Source organism: Sardina pilchardus, chromosome 12 (assembly GCF_963854185.1).
Source record: "Sardina pilchardus chromosome 12, fSarPil1.1, whole genome shotgun sequence".
NCBI lineage: Eukaryota > Metazoa > Chordata > Actinopteri > Clupeiformes > Clupeidae > Sardina > Sardina pilchardus.
This window is the reverse complement of record NC_085005.1, coordinates 25,445,231-25,457,730: the sequence shown is the minus strand read 5'-3', so window position 1 is coordinate 25,457,730 and position 12,500 is coordinate 25,445,231. Positions and strand designations below refer to the sequence as shown.

General features: G+C 41.9%; 2 protein-coding genes across 5 annotated transcripts in view; one reads left to right on the top strand and one right to left on the bottom strand.

The window, feature by feature from the left end:
* Window positions 1-8,137, bottom strand: part of hmbox1b (homeobox containing 1 b) — a 23,770-nt gene extending 15,633 nt beyond the window's left edge. For all 4 annotated transcript variants that reach the window (XM_062550176.1, XM_062550178.1, XM_062550177.1 and 1 more), the window contains exons 1-2: window positions 7,960-8,137; window positions 1-185 (exon numbers count right to left, since the gene is read on the bottom strand). The exon at window positions 1-185 is cut by the window's left edge and continues 412 nt beyond it. In XM_062550176.1, coding sequence (XP_062406160.1) covers window positions 1-184 — 184 coding nt within the window. In that variant the 5' untranslated portion in view covers window position 185; window positions 7,960-8,137. The remainder of the gene's footprint in view (window positions 186-7,959) is intronic.
* Window positions 8,138-8,457: 320 nt separating this feature from the next.
* Window positions 8,458-12,500, top strand: part of ints9 (integrator complex subunit 9) — an 18,310-nt gene continuing 14,267 nt past the window's right edge. The window contains exons 1-9 of the mRNA XM_062550533.1: window positions 8,458-8,579; window positions 8,872-8,999; window positions 9,373-9,433; window positions 9,534-9,596; window positions 9,791-9,930; window positions 10,351-10,437; window positions 10,782-10,902; window positions 11,691-11,825; window positions 12,263-12,374. Coding sequence (XP_062406517.1) covers window positions 8,571-8,579; window positions 8,872-8,999; window positions 9,373-9,433; window positions 9,534-9,596; window positions 9,791-9,930; window positions 10,351-10,437; window positions 10,782-10,902; window positions 11,691-11,825; window positions 12,263-12,374 — 856 coding nt within the window. The 5' untranslated portion in view covers window positions 8,458-8,570. The remainder of the gene's footprint in view (window positions 8,580-8,871; window positions 9,000-9,372; window positions 9,434-9,533; window positions 9,597-9,790; window positions 9,931-10,350; window positions 10,438-10,781; window positions 10,903-11,690; window positions 11,826-12,262; window positions 12,375-12,500) is intronic.

Genomic DNA, 12,500 nt, shown 5'->3' with positions numbered 1-12,500 from the left:
CCGGGGGGGCCATGACCCCGCCGGACAGACGGCGGCCGAACTTGTCGCTGTGCTCGCGGTCCAGCCGCTCCAGCGTGTCCAGTGCGTGCAGGATCTCGGCGCGCGTCATGCCCGTGCGACGCAGCCGCTGGAGCAGGTCGATCTGCTCGATGGTGAAGCGAGGCTCATCCGTGTAGTGAGACATCCTGCAGGAGAGAGAGAGAGAGAGAGAGAGAGAGAATGGAGAGATGGAGAGAGAGAGGGATGGAGAGAAGAGAGAGATGGAGATGGAGAGAGAAGAGAGAGATGGAGAGAAGGAGAGATAGAGATGGAGAGAGAGAGAGAGAGAGAGAGAGAGAGAGAGAGAGAGAAAGAGGTGGAGAGAAGAGAGAGAGAGATGGAGAGAAGAGAGGGAGAGAGAGGGAGAGAGATGGAGAGAGAAGAGAGAGATGGAGAGAAGGAGAGATAGAGATGGAGAGAGAGAGAGAGAGAGAGAGAGAAAGAGGTGGAGAGAAGATGGAGAGAGGAGAGGGATGGAGAGAAGAGAGATGGAGAGAAGAGAGATAGAGGTGGAAAGAAGAGAGAAAGAGATAGAGAGAGAGGAGAGAGAGATAGAGATGGAGAGAGAGAGGAGAGAGAGATGGAGAGAAGGAGAGGACAGATAGAAAGAAGGAGAGAGAGAAAGATAGAAAAAGGACAGACAGACAGAGGTAGGAAGGGAAAAAAGACCGAAAGAAAAATATCAGAGAGGGAGAAGAAAGGATTGAGGGGACATAATCAGAGAAAAAGAAAGAGAAACAGAGAATGTGGGCAAGAGAGAGAGGGAATAAAAGGGAGATAAAAGAGGGGGATGAACAGAAGAAAAAGGGGGAGATATGAGTGAGATATGGAGAGAGACAGAGGGAGAGGAAATCAGAACTGTTAGATATGAATACGGGATATTTCTTCCAGACTGTCGCCCACACAGCCGAGAGCGCAATACGCTGTGCCCCTGATCTCACAGTCACTTGTGATAAATTAGCCATCCAGAGCACGTACCTTCAGAGCAGGCCTGTGACGGGTCGCATGCGTACCGTCACGGTAGCGATGCGCTACCTTGTTAAAACGGTCTATGTACTTGTTATCTGTGTGTCTGACGTGTCTATGTTTTCAGTTGACCTTCATATTGTTCTAAAATCATTTGTTAACATAGTCATTCATCATACACCTCTGCCGTAATCCCGTAGCTGTTTCAATTAGTCGACTTCACCAACTAACACTACAGAGATTTCTTACATATGATATGTTCCAATTTGAGTGGTAGTTCTTAGGCCTATTTATACTGTGTCTGACAGTCTATTCGGGAGAGCAGCAAGTGAAAGGACATGGGTCCTGAGTGTTCTCGTTTGTGACCTGCTACAAGGTTGATTGTATTTGCCGGCTTTATTTATTATATTATTATGCTTTTTGACTATCATGTCAGTTTTTATTTCATTTATTGAAAGTATTTATTTTTCTTTCTTTCTTATTCTATTATCTTTATTGCCAAATATTGGCCTTAATTGGGAAGCTGCAATAAAAATCCCATCTTCCAACTTACTCCTTGGGTCATTCCACCTCAATTCAACGGATTTTAGAGAAAATTTCTGCTTGACCATCTCAGATTTGCTTCAAACTTTTACCATCTAAAGAGTAACCATTTAAACTAACTTAGCCAAAATATTAGATTGGTATACCTAATACATCCAGAGAAATCTTTTTTTGAACATGGTACCCCCCTTCTGATTTTTGGCACATTGGCGCCCTCATCTAAATCTGCAGCAAAGTTCAGATGTCATTATCTCCAAAAGTTTTCAAGCTAAAGACTTCAAATTTTCTGTGAATAATGATTGCTACATATAGATTCCACATATTCATTCGTAAGCGGTATGTGTTGACACCGACTGTGCTTCAATCTTGTGAAATCAGAAGAAAAATTGCAGAAGTTTTTCACATCCCCACATTGGGTGCCCCATTACACAATTTATAAACAAAATGTTTGGCAAATGGTTATGTCTCTCTACAGAAGTGTTTAAGCTGTTTTTGAAAAAGTAATTAAGAGGTGTCTATATTGCTTTTTTGTTGGAAGTATTGTAACACAAAACTGAAAAATAATCAATTTGGATGATATTGTATCTCCCCATTACAGAGGTATGACAAGCTATACCAATGAATTGAACACATCTCCAGAAAGAGTATGGAATGGGCTTTCAGACTGTGAAATTTCAAGATGGTATTATGACTATGGTTATTGAAATGTTATTTTTTAAATATTGGTCTACTATAACAACACATTGCTGATATCACTAAATAGTGACATCTAGTGGCATTAAATAGTGGCAGCAGCAATTTATTTAGGAAATACAGGAAATATGTAATTAGTTCATCACCCAGCAAGTAAATTAAAAAATAAATGTTTAACAGAATAAGACATAAACATCTGATACTTAGGAATAAGACAAGGATTATGAAATCATGAAATAATAGCACAAAAAAACAATGCTAATTGTTGCAATAGACCAATATTTTAAAAAATAAAATTTAAATAACTGCAGCTATAATACCATCTTGAAATTTCACAGTCTGAAAGCCCATTTCATACTCTTTCTGGAGATGTGTTCAATTCATTGGTATAGCTTGTCATACCTCTGTAATGGGGAGATACAATATCATCCAAATTGATTATTTTTCAGTTTTGTGTTACAATACTTCCAACAAAAAAGCTATATAGACACCTCTTAATTACTTTTTCAAAGATAGCTTAAACACTTCTGTAGAGAGACATAACCATTTGCCAAACATTTTGTTTATAAATTGTGTAATGGTGCACCCAATGTGGGGGTTTGAAAAACATCTGCAATTTTTCTTCTGATTTCACAAGATTGAAACATAGTCAGTATCAATACATACGGCCTATGAATGAATATGTGCCATCTATAGGTAGCAATCATTGTTCACAGAAAATTTTAAGTCTTTAGCTTGAAAACTTTTTGAGATAATGACATCTGAACTTTGCTGCAGATTGAGATGAGGGCGCCAATGTGCCAAAAATCAGAAGGGGGGTACCATGTTCAAAGATGTTTTTCTCTGGATGTATTAGGTATACCAATCTAATATTTTGGCTAGGTTAGTTTAAATGGTTACTCTTTAGGTGGTAAAATTTTGAAGGAAATCTGAGATGGTCAAGCAGAAGGCATTTGTTGAATTGAGGTGGAATGACCCCCTTGCCTCCTCCTGAGTGTAAACCACCTTGCTCAAGACGCACATCCACATCTACCCTTAACAAGGCCACATACTCACGGAGAACAGTCTGAGCCCTTAGACACACACACACACACACACACACACACACACACACACACACACACACACAAATATGCACACACACAAATATGCACACACAGAAACATACACATAAGCAAACACACACACACACACACACACACACACAATACTGGAACATTCAATGACCAACACAACAAGACTCCATCAGCTGGGGTCTCCACCCCTGTTTTCTTCTCTTCCCTGGAGACTTGTTAAGATCAAATCCAGAACCCTCATGTCTCATGGTCACCGTGGCGACCGGTGACACAACCAAACAGCAATATTGTAAGTATTGATTAGGTCATACAATAGACCAGGCTAGTCTACATGATGTGGAGGATCTCTGTGCCAGACAAGACATTGATCCAAACTCCACCAAACTCTACCCCACCCCACTTCTCAATTCTCTGACTTCTCAATCTTCCTCTACCCGTCAACATAACTCAAAGACGGCAAAAACGAAAATGGCTTTTAAAATGTAACCCTTTAGCAGCAGCTGCAATACACATACAACATGCGCACATTGATATAAATGTAACCTCTAAATACAATGTTACTCCATCAACACTAATGCAAGATGTAGCCTAACATCAGACTCCTGAAGTTATCACAAAAAATGGCATGATATACCACACAACATACATTCTACTGTAACAAAAAAATAGCATCTAATGTAGGACTAATGTGTGTCATGCAGCGAGCACCAGTACCTTAAGCAGAGAGGCAATCCATTGGTTGTTTACAAGAGGTAGGTACCCTAACGAGGAGAGAGCTAGCGATCACTCTGGAGCATGACTCTCTGAACTTTCTACTGGTGGAATGCTCTCCCTGATAATGGATGACTAGTTTAACTTAGTCGGCTAACCTTTAAATGACAAGCATGGCTGATTCTTTACCAACTAGTAACATTTTAAAAGGCTTACCAGAAGTGTGGACACTAGGTAGCCTAGTGTCTTAAAGAAGTTTGTGTGAAATGGCTATCTAATAAGATTTTGCACAACTGCCAGTCATAGGCCTGTACTAAATACTGTATAAGGGGGCATTGCCAACGCACACAGGGTGTCCTGAGAGGTATCTTGTCTTGTCTTGCCTTGTACCACAATAGCAAGGTTGCGTACAAACTAAAGCTTCACAAACTCCAGAGGGGTATTTCACAAAACCTAGATAAGGGATTAAGCCGGGATTTTTTGGTTATCCTGGATGAATTTACCCTTGACTTGGTTTCACAAAAGAGATGGCACATAAGTTGCCATGGGAATTTATTCTCTGCAACTAGCCTGGTCCCGACCAGGCTAACAGCCAAGCTAAGTTAATTCTAATGGTAATTACATTATCTGATTGGCTCAGCTAGCTGTCATTCAAATCAGACCTCCATGCGATTTTTTAAATAGTTGTATTCCATTTGGGTGCATAAGTAAATTTGCATTCTGCCACACCTACTCCCGCTATGTTACAAAAATAGTCAAAAAAGTGAAACTTTACTTCGTTGAACTTGTTAGTCTATATCAAAACCAGATGTTCCCTTTCTGTGAATGACGCTATTTTCCGCGTCTTTTTTATTCCAACCGTGAGTTATTTGGGGGAGACACGAAATGCGCACATATCCTGAATAACTTGCACCCGGCTTCACATAGTCGCTCCTATTCATCCTGGATTGGTGTTAGTGAAACGAGTTGAGCAAGGATGACCAGACAACGCTATGTCAAACCTGGTTTTATCACTTATCTTGAATGTCTTCATTCTGCTTTTGTAAAATACCCCTCAGGTAAAACCCTTTATATTAGTCTTCACTACCTTGCAGGAGCTATTACACAGCCTTCAATGTGCATTCGCAATACCACTTGAACTACAGGAACAAAGAAGAACAAGTAAGGCTACACTGTTACACAGAACACCACACCACACCACACCACACCACACCACACTACTATACTATACCACACCACACCACACCACACCACACCACACACAACACCACACTACACACTACACCACAACACAACACAACACACAACACCACTACAACAGACAACACCACACTACACTACACTACACCACACTATACTACACCACACAACTATATCTCCTTGATTGCCATTTGTATTTAACCTGTCCAGTTAACACAAACCCCTTAGTGTATGGCACCCAAGCCAACGAATGCCATTTCCTTCGTTGGCTTGAAACAGGGAGAGGAACAATCACAAAAGCTGAAACAATCCCATGCCCTGGTTCACTCTGCCATATGGAGCAGGCAATTACCACGGTTCAATAATTTAACACCAATGAGAACAGCTATGCAGCCTTCCCAGAGTTCTTGATACTGAGAGCCAAAAGTCAAATGGAATCAGTCACAGAGATGATCGGATGAAGGATGGAGGGACATTAACAGACGAGGGGAGCAGAGGAGAGAAAGACATGCTGACCAGCATAGAGAGAGAGAGAGAGTTGAGAGAATGACACAGTCCGAGCATACAGTGCAAGCTCTGATGTGCCAGTCACACTGTGTCCATGACGACAAGCGGTTGTACCTTGTTCTCTTTCAAGCACTCGTTCAGTATCTCCCATATTATGGGATAGGCTACACTCTCTGCAAATCGCATGTTATCACTACTTCAGCCATGACTAGCAGGCTAAGTCTGATGCACAAGTGACTGGCTGTCCGGGCAGCATAACATGTCATTCAACAATTTCTTGTTCAGAAGCACTTTGTGTTCAGAACTTTGGCACCGCCAGGATTCTATGCTAGCTGTCCACAAAGATGAGCTTATTACTTGCTCACTGGGTGCTAGTTCCTACTCTGCAGTATTTGACAAACAGGCTTGTCTCCACACAACTATATGGCGCAACTAAGATGGTGATGCTTAAGGCATTAGTTTAAGCCAAACGAGTTGGTTATCGACATGCCTTATCGTGCATCCGTCACATGCTGTTTGGCCTTAAGGACTTTTGAGTCTTGCTATTGTTAGATTTTAGTGGGTTTTCTGAATGTCATTCTTTTGGTTCTTCGTTTAATACCATAGAAATGGTTAAGAAAGAATGTTTATTGCGTGCAGACAGAACGCCAAATGGGGTACCTAACTAATTGCTCACCCCAGATGAGACAGCTTAATCAAATCTACCCAGGAAGGCCCGATCACTTTCTGCCTCCCTCGGATTTGACTCTAGACGTGAATGTGTATTCGGGCATCGTAACTAGCCACAAGTATCAACAGTTCATGGCTTCATCGTTACCTTGGCTTGACTTTGTAACACTGTGCTGTGCTGTGCTTAGAGATCTGCAGTAACATCCAGAATAAAGTTCTCACAAGCCAGCCTCAAGTTTTACCTGCTCTTGGATCAACTCGGTCAATTCGGTGTCACACACACACACACACACACACACACACACACACACACACACACACACACACACACACACACACACACACACACACACACACACACACACACACACACACACACACACACACACACACACACACACACACACACACACACACACACGTGTCTGCACCAGGGAGATTTTCAAAGCTACAGTACACTAGAGGAAATGTGTAGTGTAAATGTAAACCCAAAGGTTTTGCCAGTCACTGATGAATGTGTGACATTAGATGCATGTTTAAACAAGAATGAATCTGAAAATGTACCAGACGAACCTGTATGTTTACCTTTAACGTTGGCAACATAACCACTAGCCTACAGTGCAAACATGTCGTCCTAATGAGTAAGACGTGGTGGGTAAGGATGAGCAGAAATTGGGCAAGTTGCCATCGCCATTACCATTCTTTAATGCTAGTCATACACCAAGTTACAACAGAGGAGCACATTATATTCAATACAAAAATCCCTGAGGGGAAAAACACATTGAAGTCATATGATGGCTCCACAACTGCATAATCTAACCATCCGGTAGTCTCTGGCTGCAAGCTACAGAGCGGCGCAACGCCCATATTCTGTCCAAAAATAACTGCACACCAGCATCAAATTATCTCCAGGACACACGACCAGAATGCATTGCGAATAATAATAAGGGAAAGATACGCAAATGGCACAAGTAGGACAAACCAAATGGTCTTCCCATAACCTTCATTTGGAGGTAACGCTGCACACAGTACAAGGGGAACTCCCAGTTGCTGATGGCTAAAGTTTTTGAAACAATGTCTTTCTGCAAAAAAAACCCACATCTTGCTTATGCCAGTTATCCGTGCAAATCTGACTGCCCACTTTCGCCGTAGCTATATGACTACGACATTCTGCCGTTTAACATGCTAGTTTGATGTAAATGATATCATAGAAGCCATATTTTCATCATGCACATGCAACGCATTTAACACAGCCTGCAGAAAGTGACTGTAGCTAGCTGGCTGCTAATTAGCTTGTGAAAAAGGGCATTAACAAAACATCAGACGACACCAATGTCATCATGAAACTTGAATTTAAGTCTGGCACGTATTTGTCAGTGCTTGATGGCTAAATAACATGATGCTTAAAGTTACATTTTTGCATTCGAAGTATACTGTACTTAAATAAACAGCTACAGTAATGTCAGCTACCTAGCTAGCCAAATGAATAGCAGCTTGCTGTAGTAATCATGTGTCCTAGCTTGCTAACGTTAATTCAACAATAATGCAATCTTACCTTTTCCTTGAATCTTGTCACAGCCTCAGTGCATCAGATCATGAAACAGCTGCACCAGACAACTAAGTCGGACGAATCCTTTTGTGCTGAACCGTATGACCACCATCAATTTTACAGTTTTGCCCGGCCCTTTTGACTGATTTCAATTTTCAATCAGAAACGAACTGACTTGCCTTTGTCTGACTGACAACAGCCATTTTGACATCAACACCTGGAAATTGTATGATAGCAAAGCGGGAAGTGTAGTTCGCCGTATGAGTTGTAGCGCCTCATCAAATGGGTACGGATACTTAACCAAACTACAAGTACCATCGATTTACATAAAACCTGTCCCTCACTGGACTACATGAACATAATCAATATTCTTGCCTAGACAGACACATTTAATACATATACAATAAATACACGTAAAAAGAGTAACATTGTGTTTGTGTAAACTTACGTCTCACATTGTTTTGATAACTGATTTCTCCTCCAAACTCCGTACCGCTAGGTGGCCACAACACAGTTTCGAGAACGTATCACTGTTTGATACAAAACAGAAGAAGAAACATTTCTACAGGCTTTTGACAATGAAGTTCAGCTAAACAGTGACTGTCAACGACTGAAAAATGAAATTGGTGAGTTATGTGCAGCTTTTTTCATTTCTTCCTGATTGTGCGTATAGCAATGACAAAGTTTTGACCATAGCGTCACCTATAAAAACTTCTGTTAGCCTAAGTCTCGCGGGTAAAGGTAACTTAGTTAGCTAGCAAGCTAAAGTAACGTTACATGAAAACACAAGTGCACCAGTCTTTCCACATGCTGTATGTTGTAACATCTTTAGTGCTTACTGCGACACTGCAATAGTCATCAGTACTGTAGATAATTAAATTATTGGTAATAATTGGTGCTGTGTAATTCACCCTACAGTACTGTCTGTCTGGGCATCCGACGTTGCCTTGCAATGTCCTCAAGTTTAAGTCGACTACCATCATGCTGGATTGTGGGCTGGACACAACGTCGGTCCTTCAGTTTTTGCCGCTCCCACTGGTTCACAGGTGAGACTTAGTACGTCATAAGTCACAGGCTGTGGTTGATGAACGTGCTTTAGTTTTTGGTGACCTCTTGTAACACCATCAGGTTTGGTTACTCTTATTGTTCTTTTATTAAAATCCCCCCTTGCCTATGATGTTCTTCAGAGGCCTGGCCTCATACTGTTTCTACAAATGTTGATGTTTCACACCTGGAGAAAAGCAAAAGGTCTCTTTGAATTCTGACCATTCAAGAATAAACACACGACACTCTGCATATAGAACGAAGTCAAAATAAATACAATAGAAAGTTGGATTTAACCACTGAGGGTAAGCAAATGGCTTCCAGGATTTATAAGAATAAAGTAAAACTGCTCTTGTTTGTCTTTTGAAAATGCAGCCAACGGCTCTCCAAACTGCCAGGCTGGGTGTCCAAAGATGGCGCAATAAACCTTGAGAAGGTAAATCATCTAGAGATGGTTTGAATGTTACCAAATATTCCTAATGCAGAAAGGCACTAACCCATGGAAAATCATGCGAATTTTACTTCTCTGATTTTAGGAGCTAAAGGAATGCGCAGGGAGAGTTTTTGTTGATTCACAGCCAGAGTTCTGTCTTCCTGAGGTAAAATTATGATTTTCACTGTCTATACATAAACTTATTGTATGGTATTTTTCCTGTGCATAATATGTACTTGATTTATCTACAGAATGGATTTCCTTACATCTTTTTGTTATTCCCTAAACCCTAACCATCCAGTTTTATCCTCCGCATGGCATTGGTTGATTTCAGATGTTTCTTATTGTCTCCACGTATAGAAAGAGCTGCTGGACCTGTCCACCGTAGACGTGATCCTGATCTCTAACTACCACTGTATGATGGCCCTGCCGTACATCACTGAACACACAGGCTTCACAGGAACAGTCTACGCCACTGAGCCGACCCTACAGATTGGCAGGTACAGGAAGGAGACGGGACGAGGACACACTGATCTTTTAATCACTGTTTCTTTATCTCATTACATTACATTACATTACATTTGGCTGACGCTTTTTAACCAAAAACTCACAACATGGTAGAACATTTTAAGCTTTTTCAGAGCAATTCTAACAGCAATTTTAGGAACATTTAAAAGGGTAGAGTGCAGTAAGAGTGGAAAAAAGTAGAAAGCGACAAAAATAGTGAAATTAAAAAGGTAGAGTAGGAATAAGTGCATCCATGAGCGCAATTGTCCCTGGGGGGAGTGCACCTGGGAATCTCCCTCTATCTCTTTTGCTCCTGTCTGTTCTCCATACTCCCAGTATATTACCATTTTTTTTTTAGCTTCCTGCCCTTTGCCGGTTGTTGTTGATAGTAGCTGTGATTCGTGCGTTTGCAGGTTGCTGATGGAGGAGCTGGTCAACTTCATGGAGCGTGTGCCCAAAGCTCAGGCTGCCACCTGCTGGAAGAACAAGGAAATACAAAGGTAACTGAGTTCAACTTGTGTGCGACAAATATATAATAACTCTCTGCGTGTTCCACGTGACCTGGATTGGAGCAAAATTGGAATGAACTAATCTGCTGACAGACAGGCTAGAGAGAACAGTATTTATGTCAAGCTTCTGAGATATGGACAGAAGCCAAATGAAAGTCTTGACTCAAATCAAAAACGGACCTCTCGTATGATGGGTTTGTTGTGGTTTTCAGTTTGGAAATGTAAACCTATTAAAGCGAAGACACATTACCAGTAAAAAGCATAAGTGTCATTGGATATAGGGATGAAGTGTGTGTGTGTGTGTGTGTGTGTGTGTGTGTGTGTGTGTGTGTTAGACTGCTCCCCGGGCCCCTGAAGGATGTGCAGGACGTGTATGCGTGGAAGCGCTGCTACAGCATCCAGGAGGTCAACTCGGCCCTCAGCAAGGTGCAGCTGGTGGGCTACTCGCAGAAAGTGGTGAGTAACCAACGGACCGCCGTCTCTGTGTGTCCATCTGGACATTTCCACGTACATATACAGTCATTTCCAGCATATAAGCCGCATTGTGTATAAGCCGCAGGACAATGTTTTAGGCAAGTTAAAAGAAACAAAACCATATCAACACCATATTAACTGCCCCACTGTATTAACCTCATAGCTGAAGAAATTTTGCAAAATCAATGTATAAGCCGCGGCTAATAGTCGGGAAATTACGGTAGTCACTTCTTATTCGTCTTTTTATCTATCCTCCCTTCCTTCCTTCCTTCCTCGGTCCTCCGGCTCGTTCCCACTGATCTATAAAGTACACTGGATAGACTATCCCTTTGTTGCCGCCCCATCGTATTTTATCTAGATCAGTGGGAACAAGGCCCAAAGGAAGGAAGGGAGGATAGATAAAAGACGGATGAGAAGAGCCCTTAGTCACTTCTCTCTTACTCTTTTATCCAAAACCACTCACAGTGTTTGTCCATCTTTACATATACATGTCACGTATTCATTTAGTATAACACTCTCATCCAGAACCACTGACAGAAAGTGGTGAGTGACAACCATTCCCGTGTGTCTATCTTTACATGTCTATTTACATGTATTCATGTAGCTGATGCTGTGCTCCCACACCATACAGCCTGCATGGTACACATCCGTGTACACTGTGAGATAGCTGGAGGTGAAGTAGCATACGTGTTATTTGTTGAGCTGTGGATTCCATTGGAGCCTGCTGCTCAACTCCCTCTTCTGTTACTTCTTTTTTTCCGTCGCTCTAGGAACTCTTTGGGGCAGTGCAGGTCACCCCTCTAAGTTCTGGCTACTCATTGGGCAGCTCCAACTGGACCATCCAATCGCATTATGAGAAAGTGTCATACGTGTCTGGGTCCTCTCTCCTCACCACACATCCACAGGTGACACCCTTCCCCAGTGTGTGTGTGTGTGTGTGTGTGTGTGTGTGTGTTTGTGTGTGTGAGTTCATGAATAACATGTGTCAATGTCATGTCATGTCCTTACATTGTGCTTTCATTAAGGATATATATATATAAACAGTTTTGTTGAGGCTAATGTTGTACGTAGATCATCATCTTTTGTAACTTGTACGGTGTGTTGAAAACAGAACAGTATTACTGTATTTTCCTGTGTATTATTAGCCGCATTGTGTATAAGCCACAGGACAGTGTTTTATGCAAGTTGAAAGAAACAAAACCATATTAATAGCATATTAACTTTCCCTGACTATTAACCTCATAGCTGAAGAAATTTAGCAAAATCAGTGTATAAGCCGCTGCTAACAGAACTTTGGGAAATTGCAGTGTGTGTACGGTGTGTAATCTGTGTGTCCTTCCAGCCGATGGACCAGAGCTCCCTGAAGAACAGTGACGTGCTCATCCTGTCGGGCCTCACCCAGATCCCCACCGCCAACCCAGACGGCATGCTGGGAGAGTTCTGCAGCAACCTGGGTGAGTGACCTCACCACCGGCCTCTCATTCCCCTCCCTTGCCTCTGTCCTCTGTTGTTTTATATTGTCTCTGCTGTTACCTCCGCCAAGGACGTTATTTACCTCCGCCAAGGGGGTATATGTTTTC